General features: G+C 44.7%; 1 protein-coding gene across 2 annotated transcripts in view; it reads left to right on the top strand.

Moving 5' to 3' along the window:
- The window catches only part of LOC113407510 (tyrosine-protein kinase ABL2-like), a 79403-nt gene that overhangs the window by 32734 nt on the left and 28761 nt on the right, over window positions 1-17908 (top strand). Inside the window, exon 1 of one of the 2 annotated variants that reach the window (XM_026656102.1) lies at window positions 5415-5702. The exons of the other annotated variant lie outside the window; for it this stretch is intronic. Coding sequence (XP_026511887.1) covers window positions 5600-5702 — 103 coding nt within the window. The 5' untranslated portion in view covers window positions 5415-5599. Of the gene's footprint in view, window positions 1-5414; window positions 5703-17908 lie in introns of those variants that run through there. 2 annotated transcript variants of the gene reach the window in all.

The raw sequence follows: 17908 nt of genomic DNA, 5'->3' as shown, positions 1-17908 counted from the left end.
AACTTACCAGGTGCTTCCCAGCGAGTAGGTGGGGTGGGCGAAGTGTTTGGCTAATAGGTTTAATCCTTGGCTAAAGTGTGTGTGAGGAAGAAATTGGGTAAATTTTTTTACACTTTGTGGCCTCATCTACACTTAAGTTTTACTGATATATTTTTAACCAAACTAGCTATACCAGTAAATGCTCTAGCGTAAATGCAGTTATGCCAATATAAAGGCACCTTATAGCAGTATATTTGATTCCCTTTCCAGTCTCTGAATAAGGTGTAAGCACTTTTATACCAGTATAACTGCATCCACGCTAGAAGGGTTTTACCGCTTTAACAATACTGGTATAGATAAAGCAGCACAGCTTTCTAGGGTAGACAAGGCCTGGGTGGATGGACTATTTCAGAATAGAAATAGGATATATAGAGGGACTTTGGAGAAAGAATGAATGAGATAGAGACAGAAAATATATGGCAGGAGGGAAGGGAAAAGGGATAGCAGGAGATGTGGTGATCAGAAGAAGGGGAGAAAAGACAGGAATGATGCAGGAAGAGAGACACCTGGATTTATTATAGGAAAGAGAAGAGGAGAAAGTGGAGTAAAACCAAGAAAGAAAAGTTCTTTATCACAGCAGGAGGAATACAGAAAGGGACATTTCTTACATTATCAGTCAACTTTCTGTTGAATAAATTAAAGCCAAATACAGTATACAATAGAGTACTTAACTGTTCTATTTTCTTAAACTGCAGATGGTTGACTGTTACGACCTTAGTAGTATTGATAACTCTCATTCTGGTTATTAAGCTTAGCATCTTAGTTAGTTGGTGTTGTGTAAACAATACTTAAAATTTTCACTCTTCTGACAATTGGAATCACAGATGTGGTGAACCATTTCATCTCTAATTCGGGGGTGAATAGGAAGGGGTTTGTATTGTCCCACTTTGATAAGCTGTTTTACATTTAATATAGCTCCTGTCCTCCAAAGACCTCAAAGTTCTTTATAATCATAGATTGATCCTCATAACCCCCATATGAAATAGGAATTGTATTCATTTTACAGATAAGTATAAACTGAATTACTAGAAATTTTGTTGCCTAAGGTCACGCAGTGAGTCAGTGGCAGATCCTGGATATATTGTGGGCATATGCCTTTTGATGAATATAGGAATTCCCATATGGATTCAGACAAGTGGACACTCTGATCCACTATCCTGTCGCTGGAAAGGGCTGCATTCTTCAGAGGATAGTGCAAGAAGCACTGCAATCGACAATTGTGGAATAATCTGCTTACAAGGTTTCTTCCTTATCCCTATCAGTGATTATCTTAAGCCATACAACTTGAGTTTACACCTCTTTGGGGGTGGCAGAAATAAATCCTTGTTAGTTTTGTTGCCTTTCAGTCATGGAATAGTCACATGTTCTTGTTTTATAATAAGATAAATCTGGTATTTGTTTGCCTTCACTATGCCATTCACTCTTTTGTACACCACTATAATTTCTCCTCTCTAAACAGAAATCTTTCTATGCCTCTTGTCAGGGTTCCCTCCCCACTCTGAACTCTGGGGTACAGATGTGGGGACCCGCATGAAAGACCCCTAAGCTTGTTTCTATCATCTTAGGTTAAAAACTTCCCCAAGGCACAAATCCTTTCCTTGTCCTTGGACGGTATTGCTGCCACCACCAAGTGATTTAGACAAAGATTTCAGGAAAAGGACCATTTGAATCATAGAATCATAGAATATCAGGGTTGGAAGGGACCTCAGGAGATCATCTAGTCCAACCCCCTGCTCAAAGCAGGACCTATCCCCAGACAGATTTTTGCCCCAGATCCCTAAATAGCCTCTTAAAACTGGAAGGGACCTTGAAAGGTCATCAAGTCCAGCCCCCTGCCTTCACTAGCAGGACCAAGTACTGATTTTGCCCCAGATCTCTAAGTGGCCCCCTCAAGGATTGAACTCACAACCCTGAGTTTAGCAGGCCAATGCGCAAACCACTGAGCTATCCCTCCCCCCCTATTTGGAGTTCCTATTTCCCCGAAATATCCCCCTAAGCCCCTTCACCCCCTTTCCTGGGGAGACTTGAGAATAATATACCAATCAATTGCCTTTAATAAAAGTACAGACCAGACCCTTTATTTTTAGGACACTAAAATCAATTAGGTTTTTAAAAGAAGAACTTTCTTTTACTTTTTTCTTTATAATAAGCATCTCTGTAAAATTAGGATGGAAGGTAATTTTGCAGGGTGATAAAAAGATTTAAAACACAGAGGATTCCCCTCTAGGCTTAACTTCAAAGTTACAAAAACAGGAATAAACTTCTCTCTTAGCATAGGGAAAATTCACAAGCTAAAACAAAAGATAATCTAACGCATTTTCTTGCTTTACTTACAATTTTTGTAATCTTAGATGCTCATTTTAGGTATGTTTTTAGGAGATGGTTTTTTCCTGCCTTGGTCCCTCTCTCGTCCAGCGAGAGAACAACAAAGAGAGCACAAACAACCCCCCCCCCCCGATTTGAAAGTATCTTCTTTTCTTATTGGTCCTTTTGGTCAGGTGCCAATCAGGTTATTAGAGCTTCTTAACCCCTTACAGGTAAAGGAGGGATTTTATGCTACCCTTAGCTGTATGTTTATGACACCTCTAAATTTTATTTAACTTCTCTGAATCCCTTCTATTTCTACTATATCTTTTCCAGGTGAGGGTATACCCTTGACTTATATAGTGGTGTCATTCTATTTTCAGCATTGTTTTCTATCATATTCTTTATACTTCATAAGATTATCTGTCTGCCTTTTTTTTGGACTGTTGTTGCACATTGAGCAGGTATTTTAATTGAGATGTCCACAATGATGCCGAGATCTTTTTCTGAATGACTACAGTTAATTTAGAACCCAGCAATGTTCGTGGGTATTTCAAGTTATTACCTCCAGTGTGCATTACCTTGCATTTGTCAATACTGAATTTTATCTGCATTCATGTTTCCCATTCATTTAATGGTTTGTTAGCACCATTTGAAGTTTAGTAACGTTTGCAGATGACAAAATTATTTAATTTATCTCAGCGTTCATCCCCTTTTCCAGATCCTGAACTATAATTAGCAACACTGGTTCTAGCATGTAACCTTCTGGATCCCTATTGTTAAAACATTGTACCGTCTGAAATATTGATAATTTATTCCTACTTTCTAGCTATTAATCAGTTAATGACATATGTCAATAATTTACATAAGAGCGGCCATACTGGGTCAGACCAAAGGTCCATGTAGCCCAGTATCCTGTCTTCTGTCAATGGTCGATGCCAGATGCCCCAGATGAAATGAACAGAACAGGTAATCATCAAGTGATCCATCCCCTGTCGTCCATTCCCAGCTTCTGGCAAACAGAGAATAGGGATGCCATCCCTGCCCATCCTGGCTAATAGCCATCGATGGACCTATCCTCCATGAATTTATCTAGTTCTTTTTTGAACCCTGTTATAGTCTTGGCCTTCACAACATCCTCTGGTAAAGAGTTCCACAGACTGACTGCATTGTGTGAAAAAATACTTCCTTTTGTTTGTTTTAAACCTGCTGCCTATTAATTTCATTTGGTGACCCCTAGTTCTTGTGTTTTGAGAGGGAGCAAATAACACTTCCTTATTTACTTTCTCCACACCAGTCATGATTGTATAGACCTCTACTATATCCCCCCCTTAGTTGTCTCTTTTCCAAGTTGAAAAGTCCCAATCTTATTAATCTCTCCTCATATGGAAGCCGTTCCATACCCCAATCATTTTTGTTGCCCTTTTCTGAACCTTTTCCAGTTCTAATTATCTTTTTTGAGATGGGGCAACCACATCTGCATGCAGTATTCAAGATGTGGGCATACCATGGTTTTATATAGAGGTAATATGATTTTACCTCAGACTTCATGACCACCTAATTAACTTAATAGCCACTAACAAGAGATTTTATCAAAGGCTTGCTGAAAGTCCAAATTGTCAACTGGTTCTCCTTTGTTTAGTTGACATTCTCAGAGTTCTAATAGATTAGAGAGGCATGATTTACTTTGTATAAGTGGTGCTGTCTTGTCTCTATCATATAATTATCATTCTATTTTTAATTATAGTTTCATCCAGCTTTCCTGATATTTGAAAGAAGGCTAACTGATCTGTGATTCTCAGAATCACTTCTATTCAGCAATAGGTAAAACATTTACTGTCCTCGAGCATTTAAATGGCTGTGTTTTGTTAGAATTTCAGTCACTTCAAGTTCCACCTCAAGTCATAGATGTATCCAGTCCTAGTAATAATTTGTTCTTAGGTTTATCTATTTGTTCCAATACTATTACTTTTGATACTTCAATTTCTGGTGGTACCTACTGTTTATTTCCTCAAAGAGTAGATCTTGGAGTGGCGTCTTCAACATTTTTAGGGGTGAAGAGCAAATCCCAACTCATTTCATTTCTTTGTCCTCCTCCATTGACTCCCTGCTGGGCCTGGTAACAGTGTTAATATTTTAGTACATGTAACTGGCAAAGAAACAGTCCAGAGTTGGCATCTGATTAATTCTCTGTTCACCATCTTTTTTCTGTGTTCTCTGTGTAACATTGATTACTTTTAACATACACAATATCAAGCATCCCTTTTTGTACCTGTTTAAGTTCTTTAGTAAAGCTTGCTGGGCTAAGAAGCTGTTTCACTTACACCTCCAAGCCAGAAAAGAAGACTTTTTTTCTGAGCTCATGTAATTTCAATGAGTGCATTGTGTCCCTAAGTGCTGGGCGCAAAGGCATGGTGAGTAAATACTGCTGCCAGCAGATTTGAAAAAAACAAATGCAGTGACATAAGCCTGAAACTGAAAAGCTGTCCAAGTTGAGCTATGAATTCCCCTCTTGCAGTCTGGGTGCTATTGATACCTTGGACATTTAGCAGCTGCAGGAATCAGGCTTGTGAATGGAGTCCCTTGTCTGTATCAACTGAGCCAATTAGAAGTGTCTTGGTTTAGCCAACGGGAAATGACACTGCAGCCAGTACCTAAATATAGTATGTACGCATGCATATCTGTGATTACATACACACTTTCTTCCACTCAGAAGGTTCTCTCAGAAACTGGAGAAGCCAGAGAGACAGAGCTGGCACAACTATAACTCTCAGCATAAAAGAAGACTGAGTTGTTTTGCTGTGAATATCAGATTCACAGAGTGAGATCTCAAGCTCTAGACATGAGAACCAGAAAAACCCTTAATGCTATTGCCTGGTCTGCTCTCATTTTTATGGGGCTGAGGGGCAGGAGTATTTACGCTTGAGCTTGTCATTTCTTGGAAAGAAAGGAAAAATTTCAGCTTATTTGCTCTTTCAACATAAATGCATCTGAAGGAGTGAGGGGCATGAAAGACTTCACATTTAAAAATATTTTTCTTGTGTTTTAACAAAAAAAGTATTATGAAATCTGTTTTGGTCAAACAAAGAAAATAGCTATAATCTTGAACAGCATGTGGCAGCTGGTGCTACACATATGAGTTTTTGGAAATTTTGTTAAAGCCAGAGTGTATTGGTGTTTCCAGTGACTGCATAGACTTGGTAGTTATTGAATATTCATTGTGGTTTGATGGAATTGAGCAGTGAGTCCTGCGCTAATGAGCATCTTGGGATTGCGTTTAAGAGTTAAACTGATGTACTGGAAATTCAGATTGTATCAGCTCACCTGGGGAACTTTGCCCTCGGAATATCCTCAGAAAGGTAAGCAGTATTGCCAAACCCTAACATTAAAAAATCATCAGTTATGCCTCAAAAAACCATGAGATTGACTTTAAAAATAGTATTTTGGTATTATTTCCTTTCTGACTTTTGAGACTTTAGCTCATGTTTTCAAGCCTTTCTCTGCAACCCTGAGGGCTAGAAACTTATCTTAAAAACACAACAAAAACAAGAAACTGAGTTTTTAATGCAGTCATGCTATTCCAGGAGTTTGGACTTTAAGAAAAATACCAAACATTATAGGAGTCATGATAAAATCATAAGTTGGAAAGAATTACTTCACATCACTGAAATATGACTTGGAGATCAAATAGTTTGGGATATTCTCTGAGGGTGTGAATAGCTGCTACTTGACATCTGCAGAACAAACTTACTTTGCCAGGTAGCTATTCTGTTAGCATCGATGGTTCTAGCTCACTTAATCTTAGGTGGGTGCATTGTTTTTCAGATATTACTTTCGCAGTAAAACTAGTCTGTCTCCTCCCCCAAAATTGTTTCTAGCTGTCATTCTACATGTTTGATATTTCTGGAAATGTGTATTGGCAGACATAATCTTTTCCAGAATTGTGGAAGGTTCATTTGAGCCACTTTGAAATAGATTATACAATTGACAACCACTTGACTTTTTGGTAGTAAGTCTCCCTAAATGACTTATACCTTGGAATTCTGTGGACGAGGATGTGTAGCTCTCACCTGCTAAAAGTGACTATTTTTAGCTTCCTCTTTCCCAAGCTCCCTGATATGCAGAATATCACTTTGAAGTTATAAGTTATCATAATTTAATATTTGAAGATGCACCCTTGCCTAGACCTCCTTACAATTCACACTTGCTGAGAGTTAGGTCATGTCTACACTTACCAAGGATCGATGCTGCTGCGATCGATGCATCGGCGGTTGATTTAGCAGATCTAGTGAAGACCTGCTAAATCGACTGCAGAGTGCTCTCTGGTTGACTCCAGTATTCCACCAGAACAAGAAGAGTAAGGTAAGTTGACGGGAGAGCATCTCCCGTAGATGCAGCGTGGTGTAGACACCCAGTAAGTCGACCTAAGCTACGTCGACTTCAGTTACGTTATTCACGTAGGTGGAGTAGCGTAACTTAGGTTGACTTACCCTGTTAGTGTAGACAAGGCCTTAGTGGAATCTGTTCTGCTAATGAGGATGTAGCTATACTAGATTTCTCATCATAAGTGTGTACACAGTTCCTCAGCTATCTTTCAAGCCTGTGTGTGTCTTCATATTGCCTTTTACCCCAACTTATCATTGTGTCTGTAGTTTTGCTGCTGCTCGAGTGTAGTGGTAACATAGATTTGCCATTATGAATTTTCTCAGCTATCATAAAGCAGGTCATTTTTGCAAATATCCAAGATACTTTATCTTTGTGAAACCCAAACAGCAAGAACTGCAGGTGGGCCATGTTTGCTGCTCTCTTTCCTCCCACCCAAGAACAGCCTTCATTATTGCATATTAATAGTCATTTTTAGCTATATTTTTTACCAATAATATTGACTTTTTTTTCCTTCAATCATTCTTATGTCTCTGATAGCCCTAAAGATATCCCTCCTCTAATTTGTTATTGGGTTAAAGGTGTTGGATGGAACTCCTTGCAGAGTTTAATTGGCTTGAAGGGTAAAGTGAGTGATATGCTTTCTTCTTCGTGGGCTGATCACATGGTCTCCATAGCATTCCCAGTACACCTCCAACATGACTTTCCTACATGGTAGTGGACACACCACTATTAGATTACTGGGCTAACTCTCTAGTATTTAAGTGGAAGTCTTTTATGTCATCTTAAAATATATTTTAAAATTGAAATAAAGCCAACTTCTCTAGGTGCTTTTATTTTAACAATTCACTCCTTTCCTCTCCAGGGTGCTTCAAGGTGACTGGTGTTTTTAGGGAGAAAGATGAAGTCTCTTATACTGTAACAGTAAATGAACTACCTCCACTCAGATTATAATTTAAGAATTCCTGTCCTGGAAAAGAGCAATGGGTCATCTAATCTGCAGTTGAGCCTCTAAAAATGGCAATGCCAAATGTTTCAGTGCAAGCTGCAATGTTTTCGTAATATATCTAGTTGTTCGCTAGTGAGCTATAGAGGGATTTCCTTCCTGACTTTAGCTGGTGAACAATTTAAACCCTAAAACAGAGATTCTCAAACTGTGATCAGTGGACTACCAGTGGTCCGCAAGCTCCATTCAAGTGGTCCGCGGATAGTTTCCTCTAAGGTGCGCGCCTGGGTGGCAGCACAGGAGAGAATAAAGGGGCACCCACCTAATTAGTGAAGCCACGAAGGCATTGCTCCACTAATTAGGTGCCTCGACCCTGGAGAAGACGCACACGTAAGGTGAGGTGGTGGCCTTGGGGGGAATAGGAGGTAGCTGGGAGGGTGCAGTAGGGTGAGAAGAGGGGGTGGAGGGTATTTGGGACGTCCAGGGTTGCAGCAGACAGAGAAAGAGGCGACTTTCCCCAGCTCCAGGGCTGCTGCTGACGGGGAGAGACTGCCCTCCTTCCTAGCTCTGTGGCTGCTGTGGTTTTGGGGGCCACCCTTCCAATCCCCAGCTCGGGGGCTGCAGCGGCGGGGACAGGAGAGGGAGAGACCCCCCCTCCTTCCCAGCTCTAGCTCGCAGGCTGTCGCAGCAGGAGAGAGAGGGCACATCCATTACATTAGAAAGGTAAGACTGCTGATGTTAAAATATGAGTTGTGTGCTTTTATTTGTCGAACAAAAAATTTTTTTTTTTTTTTTAATATAGCGCTTTTATCCAAAGCACTTTACAATAGTTAGCTAATGGTACAAACAACATTTGGAAAGCTCATTAAGTGGTCCATCGAGACCCTCAGCAGTTTTCAAGTGGTCCACGAAAAAGAAGTTTGAGAACCACTGCCCTAAAACATCCAAATTTGATGATCTGTAGGTTCTTTGTAAGAGCCTGATGTAAGGCTGGCAGATAGAATGTTGTATTTGGTTCTGGGCACTTTGAGTTCAGTAGTTGTCTGGAATTGGGGAAAAAGTAAAAAATGATGTGTGCCACAAGGATGATATGTTTCAGAAACATCGAAAGGGATGCAGGGGCAAGGTAAAGAATACATAAGTCTACAAATGTTTGGAAGGGTATTGACAGAAAGGAGAGAGAGGAATTCAGTCTAGTGTAAAAGCGTACAATTAGGAGTAATGAGATGAAAAAGCTTACCTTCGCTGCCAAAAAGGTGTATTTTTTTTTTTTTGTCAAGATAGCTATTGATGTAAAATCCTAGTGGAGACAAGGACCTGTAGTGTTTACCTTAGGCCTGGTCTACACTACGAGTTTAGGTCGAATTTAGCAGCGTTAAATCGAATTAACCCTGCACCCGTCCACACAACGAATCCATTTACTTTGACATAAAGGGTTCTTAAAATCAATTTCTGTACTTCTCCCCGAGGAGGGGAGTAGTGCCGAAATCAACATTGCCATTTCCAATTAGGGTTAGTGTGGGCACAATTCGACGGTATTGGCCTCCGGGAGCTATCCCACAGTGCACCATTGTGACCGCTCTGGACAGCAATCTGAACTTGGATGCACTGGCCAGGTAGACAGGAAAAGCCCTGCGAACTTTTGAATTTCATTTCCTGTTTGCCCAGCATGGAGAGCACAGGTGACCACGCAGAGCTCCTCAGCACAGGTAAGCATGCAGTCTGAGAATCGAAAAAGAGCACCAGCATGGACCGTACAGGAGGTACTGGATCTGATCGCTGTATGGGGAGAGGATTCCGTGCTAGCAGAACTACGTTCCAAAAGATGAAATGCCAAAACATTTGAAAAAAACTCCAAGGGCATGATGGAGAGAGGCCACAATAGGGACTCAGATCAGTGCCGCCTGAAAGTTAAGGAGCTCAGACAAGCGTACCAGAAAACCAAAGAAGCAAATGGAAGGTCCGGGGCAGAGCCACAGACATGCCGCTTCTATGCTGAGCTGCATGCAATTCTAGGGGAGGCTGCCACCACTACCACACCCCGGACGGTGGATTCCGAGGAGGGGGTACTCTCAGCCGTGCCTGAGGATTTTGCGGACCGGGAAGATGAGGAGGAGGAGGACGACGACGAGCTTGCGGAGAGCACACAGCGCTCCGTTCTCCCCAACAGCCAGGATCTTTTTCTCAGCCTCACTGAAGTACCCTCCCAACCCTCCCAAGGCGGTATCCCAGACAATGAAGCCATGGAAGGGACCTCTGGTGAGTGTACCTTTTGTATATATAAAACATGGTTTAAAAGCAATAGTTTTTTAATGATTAATTTGCCCTGAGGACTTGGGATGCATTCACGGCCAGTACGGCTACTGGAAAAGTCTGTTAACATGTCTGGGGATGGAGCGGAAATCCTCCAGGGACATCTCCATGAAGCTCTCCTGGAGGTACTCCAAAAGCCTTTCCACAAGGTTTCTGGGCAGTGCAGCCTTATTCCGTCCTCCATGGTAGGACACTTGACCACTCCATGCTAGTAGCAAGTAATCTGGTATCATTGCATGACAAAGCCTGGCAGCGTATGGTCCCGATGTTTGCTGGCATTCAAGCAACATCCGTCCTTTATCTCGCTGTGTTATTCTCAGGAGAGTGATATCGTTCATGGTAACCTGGTTGAAATACGGGAATTTAATTAAGGGGACAGAGGTGGCCGTTCCTACTGGGCTGTTTGCCTGTGGCTGAAAAGAAATCCTTCCCTGCAGTTAGCCAAGCGGTGGGGGGGGTGGGTGTGCGCATTGGCGCTGCGCTTTTCGCGTTTGGCTAGCAGGGCTCTTCCCTGATACCAGCCATGCGGTGGGGGGAGGGGTAAAGCGATCATCCCACAGAATTGGATATGGGGGGGGGGTTAGTTTGGTTTCTGCTGCTGCACGTTAACATTGCAGCACTCAACGGGCTTTGCTTGGTATGGGAAAGGAGGGCGCTGCTTTTATGAAGGTTGCAGAAGCCAAAAGACAATGGCTTACCATGGCCGCATGCAAGCCGAATTCTGTTGCCCGGCCCTGCGTCTGTGATCTCTAACACCAAAGCCGCAGGCACTCAATATTAAGATGCAAAATGCGACCTTGTACCGAAATCACATGTGCTATGTAATGTGAATAGTGTTGTTCACCGTGAAAGAGTATAAGCATTGTTCTGTAAAATGTATCTTTTTAAATACTTCTCTCCCTTTTTTCCCTCCCGCAGCTGCAAATTTTTCAAGCCTCCCTCCTCCGTCCCGAAGGCTATCTCAGATAAGGCGGTGGAAAAAAATGCACACGAGACGACATGTTCTCAGAAATCATGCAGTCGACCCGCGATGAAAGAGCTCATCTGAATGAGTGGAAGGACACGGTATCAAAGTACAGGAAAGCTGCCAATGAATGTGAGGACAGGAGGGACCAACGTGAGGACAGGAGGGATGAACGTGAAGAGAGGAGGGACGCTCGAGATGAGAGGTGGCGGCAGGAAGATCAGAGGAGGCAGGATGCAATGCTGGAGCTGCTGCGTGATCAAACGGACATGCTCCGGCGTTTGGTGGAGCTTCAGGAACTGCAGCAGGGTCACAGAGTGCCGCTCCAGCCCCTGTATAACCGCCCTCACCCAAACGCCCAAGAACGCGGGCTGGGGGGGGCTCCGTGCACCCTGCCACTCCACCCCAGTGGACAGCCCAAGCAAAAGGCTGTCATTATTTTGAACTTTTTGAAGTGGCCTTTTCCTCCCCTCCTCCCAAACCCCACCCGGCTACCTTGTCAGTTCTCTGCCTATGTTTATAATCAATTAATAAAGAATACATGATTTTTAAATGATAGTGACTTTATTTCTTTTGAAAGCAAGCTTTGATCAAAGGGGGAGGGCGGGTTGCTTACAGGGAATGAGTCAATCAAGGGGGTGGGTTTTCATCAACGAGAAACAAACAGAACTTTCACACCGTAGCCTGGCCAGTCATGAAACTGGTTTTCAACGCTTCTGTGATGCGCAGCGCTTCCTGGTATGCTCTTCTAATCGCCCTGGTGTCTGGGTGCGTGTAATCAGCAGCCAGGCGATTTGCCTCAACCTCCCACCCCGCCATAAAGGTCTCCCCCTTACTCTCACAGAGATTGTGGAGCACACAGCAAGCTGCAATAACAATAGGAATATTGGTTTGGCTGAGATCTGAGCGAGTCAGTAAAGTGCGCCTGCGACCCTTTCAACGTCCAAATGCACATTCTACCACCATTCTGCACTTGCTCAGCCTGTAGTTGAACTGCTCCTGACTCCTGTCCAGGCTGCCTGTGTATGGCTTCATGAGCCATGGCATTCAGGGGTAGGCTGGATCCCCAAGGAGAACTATAGGCATGTCAGTATCCCCAACGGTTATTTTCTGGTCTGGGAAGTAAATCCCTTGCTGCAGCCGTTTAAACAGATTAGTGTCCCTGAAGACGCGAGCGTCATGAACCTTTCCCAGCCATCCCATGTTGATGTTGGTGAAACGTCCCTTGTGATCCACCAGTGCTTGCAGCACCATTGAAAAGTACCTCTTGCGGTTTATGTATTAGCTGCCCTGGTGCTCCAGTGCCAAGATAGGGATATGGGTTCCATCTATCGCCCCACCACAATTAGGGAATCCCATTGCAGCAAAGTCATCTACTATGACCTGCACATTTCCCAGAGTCACTACCTTTGGTAGCAGCAGCTCAGTGATTGCTTTGGCTACTTGTATCACAGCAGCCCCCACAATAGATTTGCCCACTCCAAATTGATTCCCGACTGACCGGTAGCTGTCTGGCGTTGCAGGCTTCCACAGGGCTATCGCCACTCACTTCTCAACTGTGAGGGCTGCTCTCATCTTGGTATTCTGGCGCTTCAAGGCAGGGGAAAGCAAGTCACAAAGTTCCATGAAAGTGCCTTTACCCATGCGAAAGTTTCGCAGCCACTGGGAATCGTCCCACACCTGCAACGCTATGCGGTCCCACCAGTCTGTGCTTGTTTCCCGGGCCCAGAATCGCCGTTCCACAGCTAGAACCTGCCCCATTAACATCATGATCTCCAAAGCGCCGGGGCCCGCAGTTTGAGAGAATTCTGTGTCCATGTCCGTGTTCTCATCACTCTCATCTCCATGCTGCCATCGCTGCCTCCTCCTCGCCTGGTTTTTCAGGTTTTGGTTCAGCATAGACTGCACGATAGTGCGCGAGGTGTTTACAATGTTCATGACTGCTGTCTTGAGCTGAGCGGGCTCCATGCTTGCCCATGGTATGGCGTCTGCACAGTTCACCCAGGAAAAAAGGCGTGAAACGGTTGTCTGTCGTTGCTTTCACAGAGGGAGGGAGGGAGAGGGGGGCCTGACGACATGTACGCAGAACCACCCACAACAATGTTTTTTGCCCCATCAGGCATTGGGATTTCAACCCAGAATTCCAATGGACGGGGGAGACTGCGGGAACTATGGGATAGCTACCCACAGTGCAACACTCCGGAAGTTGACGCTAGCCTCGGTACATGGACGCGCACCGCCGAATTAATGTGCTTACTGTGGCCGCATGCACTCGACTTTATACAATCTGTTGCCAAAAATCGAATTCTGTAAAATCGGCGTAATCCCGTAGTGTAAACATACCCTTAGTGTGGCTGATCAAGGTTAATCCTGTATTCCCACCTGAAGTTTTCCTCAACTAGCCACACTGAGGTAAAGACTACAGGGCTTTGTCTCCACTAGGATTTTACATCAATAGCTATTCCATTTTACATGAGGACAGCCATCTTAGTGTAAAAACATCAACAAAAAACAACTTTTTTGCTTCCCCCACATCCCCAGTCTCTTCACCTCAGCATCACTCCCCTTGACCTCTTCTCCCCTTCAGCATCCTCTGTCCTTTTAGCTCAGGGGTGGGCAAACTTTTTGGCCTGAGTGCCACATTTGAATTCTGAAACTGTATGGAAGGCTATGTAGGGAAGGCTTTCCCTCCCCAAACAGCCTGCCCCCTGCCTCCTATCCGCCCACTTCCCACCCCCGACTGCCCCCCTCAGATCCCCCCACCCATCCAACCCCCCGCCCGGCTCCTTGTCCCCTGACGGCCCCCTCCTGGGACCCCCCACCCCTAACCGCCCCCCCGGGACCCCACCCCCTATCCAACCCCCCTGTTCCCTGATTGCCCCCACCCCTTGACAGGCCTCCTGGGACTCCCATGCCTATCCAACCGCCCCCTGTCCCATGACTGCCCTCCAGGACCCCCTGCCCCTTATCCAACCTCCCTACCCGCTCCTGGGACCCCCTGCCCCCATCCAACCACCCTGTTCCCCGTCCTCTGACTGCCTCCCAGGACCCCCCTCCCCTTATCCAACCCCCCCTCCCCGCCCCCTCCCATGACCCCCTGACCCCTATCCAACACCCCCTGTCCCTTGACTGCCCCCCAGGACCCTTTGCCCCTTATCCAATCTCCCTGCCCCCTTACCATGCCACTCAGAGCACCAGGACTGGCAGCCGTGCCGCCCAGCCAGAGCCAGCCACGCCGCCACACTGCCTGGCAGGAGCTCGCAGCCCCCCTGCCCAGAGCGCTGGTGGCACGGTAAGCTGAGGCTGTGGGTGAGGGGGGACAGCAGGGGAGGGGCCGGGGGCTAGCCTCCCTGGCCAGGAGCTCAGGGGCCGGGCAGGAGGGTCCTGTGAGTTGGATGTGGGCCATGGCCGCAATTTGCCCACCTCTGCTTTAGCTGATGCCCTCATATCTAAACCCACCACATAAATAAATAGTGGAACTGATGTGTTTGCTGCCATCACATTGTTCATTCTGCTTGTGTGTTCCACCTTTTTCTGCACCCTTTGCCTGTCTTATCTATGTTGTTCCACGGGCTAACTTTGCCTTTTGTCTTCTCCATGTGTGCCTTGAAGGAAAGAGTGCAGTCTAGCATCACTTCAAGGTAGACAGGTTTCCAGAAGTGGGCAAGTGATCCCCACATTTCAGATGATGTTGAGTTGCCTATTGGCCTCACAATTCCGAAAATGGAGGAGATTCATTTTTGTTTTTCTGGGTTTGCACAAAATTGATTCTTGGTGTAATAGACTGAGAGCCCAGACAGTGCCAGTGTTAACATAGCTTCAAGCTGGGCAAGATCTTGGCTTGGGCAGCAATGCATAGTTCATCAGCATAGATAAAACTTCTTGTGCCAAGATGGATTTGTTGATCATTCACCTAGGTGTTGAAAAGTATTGGCGAGAGTACACTCCTTTATGGTTTCAGTGAGTGCTAATTTAGATGCTACTGATGATAGTTTTGATGTGAACGTTAACTATTTCACTTCTTAGCAAAGCATGTAAGAAAGGAGGAAGTGTTATATTTATGAAGAGCTACACTTGTTTCCTAAAATGGGGAGTTGAAATGGATTGGAGATCTGCCAGTTAACTTGTGTAGGCCTCTAACATGGCTGAGATTTAGAGGGGCACAGTTGGTTTCATTTTCCTGAGGGGTTTCCCTCCGAAAAACGGGAAAAACTGGAGTATAGTTAGGGCCCTTCATTTAACAATGGCTGAAGTGTTGAATGCCTTTTTTTGTTTCAATTTCCACCAAAAAAGTTAACAGTGATCGGATGACTGACATAGTGAAACATCAGTGTAAACAGGATTGGATCTGAGGCTAAAATAGAAAAAGAACAATTTAAGAATCCCTTAGACAAGTTACATGTCTTCAAGTCAGCAGGGCCTGATGAAATGCATCCTAGAATACTTATGGAACTGGCTGAAGAGATCTCTGAGCCATTACAGCTCGTGGAGGACGAGAGGGACACTAGAGGACTGGAAAAGGGCAAATATAGTACCTATCTGTAAAAAGCGGAATAAGGACAACCTAGTGAATTATAGACCAGTCATCTTAACGTTGGTACCCGATAAGATAATGGAGCAAATAATCAATTTGTGAGCACCTAGAGGAAAATAAAGTAATAAGTAACAGTCAACATGGATTTGTCATGAACAAATCGTGTCAAACCCAACTAATGTCATTCTCTGACAGGATAGCGCCTTGTGGATGGGGGGAAGCAGTCGATATGATACATCTCAACTTTAGTAAGGCTTTTGATACTGACTCACATGAGCTCAAACAACCTAGAGAAATATAGCCTAGACTAATCTACTATAAGGTGGGTGCACAACTAGCTGGAAAAAACCCTACTCAGAGAGGAGTTATCAATGGTTCAAAATCGAGCTGGAAGAGCATATTGAGTGGGGTCCTGCAGAGATCTGTCCTGAGTCCGGTTCTATTGAATATCTTCATAAACAATATAGATAATGGCATAGAAAATACATTTATAACGTTTGCAGACGAGACCAAGCTGGGAGGGATTGCAAGCACTTTGGAGGATAGAATTATAATTCAGAGTGATCATGATAAACTGGAGAAATGGTCTGAGTTAAGCAGGATGAAATTCAGTAAGGACAAATGCAAAGTACTGCACTTAGGAAGGAATAATCCATTGCACAAATACAAAATGGGAAATGACTGTCGAGGAAGGAGTACTGCAGAAAAGGATCTGAGGGTTATAGTGGATCACAAACTGAATATGAGTCAACAATGTAAAACTGGCGCGTGCGCGCCTCCCCCCCCCCCCCCACCCAAACACCACAAAACAAAACAAACCATCATTCTGGGATGTATTAGCAGGAGTGCTGTAAGCAAGACGGGAGAAGTAATTCTTCCACTGTACTTAGCACTGATAAGGCCTCAACTGGAATACTGTGTCCAATTCTGGGCACCACACTTCGGGGAAAGATGTGGACAAATTGGAGGAAATCCAGAGGAGAGCAACAAAAGTGATTAAAGGTCTAGAAAACATGACCTACAAGGAAAGATGGGGGGGAAAATGGGTTTATTTAGTCTGGAGAAGAGAAGGCTGAGGAGGGACATAAGACTTCAAGTACGTAAAAGGTTGTTATAAAGAGCAGGGTGACAAATTGTTCTCCTTAACCACTGAGGACAGGACAAGATGTAATGGGCTTAAATTGTAGCAGGGGAGATTTATGTTAGACATCAGGAAAAATGTCCCAACTGTCAGGGTAGTTAAGCACTGGAACAAATTACCTAGGGAGGTTGTGGAATCTCCATCTTTGGAGGTTTTTAAGAGCAGGTTAGACAGACACCTGTCAGGGATGGTCTAGATAATATTTAATCCTGCCTTGAGTGTATGGGACTGGACTAGAAGACGTCACAAGGTCCCTTTCAGTCCTATGATTCTATGATTATTGATATTTACTGATTTTCCCCTTAGCCCTTCAATCCAGAAAGTTAAATAAAAATCACAGGCCCATCCATTTCTTTTGCACAGTGGGGAGGGAGCAAGACAGTCAGGGAGCCAGATTCTGGCAACTAAGACTGCCCAACTGCTGCAAGAAGTGGAAGGCTGCACCCCATCAGCAGTGACTTCCCATGGCAGACAGAGCCCCCTCCTGACCTCAGCCCTTTTAATGCAGGAGTGGATGGGGCCACTCTGAAGGACTTGGATCAGGAAGGGACTCTGTTTGGCAGGGGAAGTGGACAGGGCTCTATGGGGTGGTCTCAGCTGCCAGGAATAGGCCCCTGGCCCAACTTGTTACCCTACTGCGCAGCTACAGCAACCCCCAACCTGCAGTTACCCTTCTCTGCAAGCAGGAGCTGAAGGCACAGAGCCCCAGGGAACAGAGCCCTGTCCTTTTCCCCTGCTGGACTGAGCCTGCACAGGGGAAGCAGGCAGGGCTGCACTAAAGGGCCAGCAGGGTCAGGAGGGGGCTCTGTCTAACAACGGTTCCAGTGCTCAGTGGCTGCAGCTTTCCACTCCCCTCCTGACTGGCCTTTTAGCATGGCCCCATCCGCTTTCTCTGAACAGTGGCGGAGAGAGATGGGAAGGAGTTGTGTCCTGGCAGCTGAGACCAGCGAGCTGCTGCAGGGAGCGGAAGACTTCCTCGGCTGCCAGCTGGTTATTACACTTCCACACCCACTGCCCTTTGTTTTTGCTTTTTACCAATTTTCTCCCATTTTTAAATTTTTTAAATAAAAACCCACCAGTTCCTGGGAAATTTTAAACAAAAACTGAAAAGGAAGGGCCTTAAGTATAGTAAGTTTCAACTCCTTCCCCCGGCCGGTTAGTTTCTCTTTTGCTGCTGTTAAATCCTTACAAACATCAAAAGGAATGCAGAGAAACCCTTATAAAAATTACAGGAATTTCAAAAATTCCTTTTTAAAGGCAACTCAATAAACTGGTTTGTTTATT

The sequence above is a fragment of the Terrapene carolina genome, unplaced genomic scaffold, assembly GCF_002925995.2.
Source record: "Terrapene carolina triunguis isolate 2854851 unplaced genomic scaffold, T_m_triunguis-2.0 Scaffold212, whole genome shotgun sequence".
In the NCBI taxonomy this organism is placed as follows: Eukaryota; Metazoa; Chordata; order Testudines; family Emydidae; genus Terrapene; species Terrapene triunguis.
Note: the sequence above shows the minus strand (reverse complement) of the source record. Positions and strands in the feature narration are given on the sequence as shown.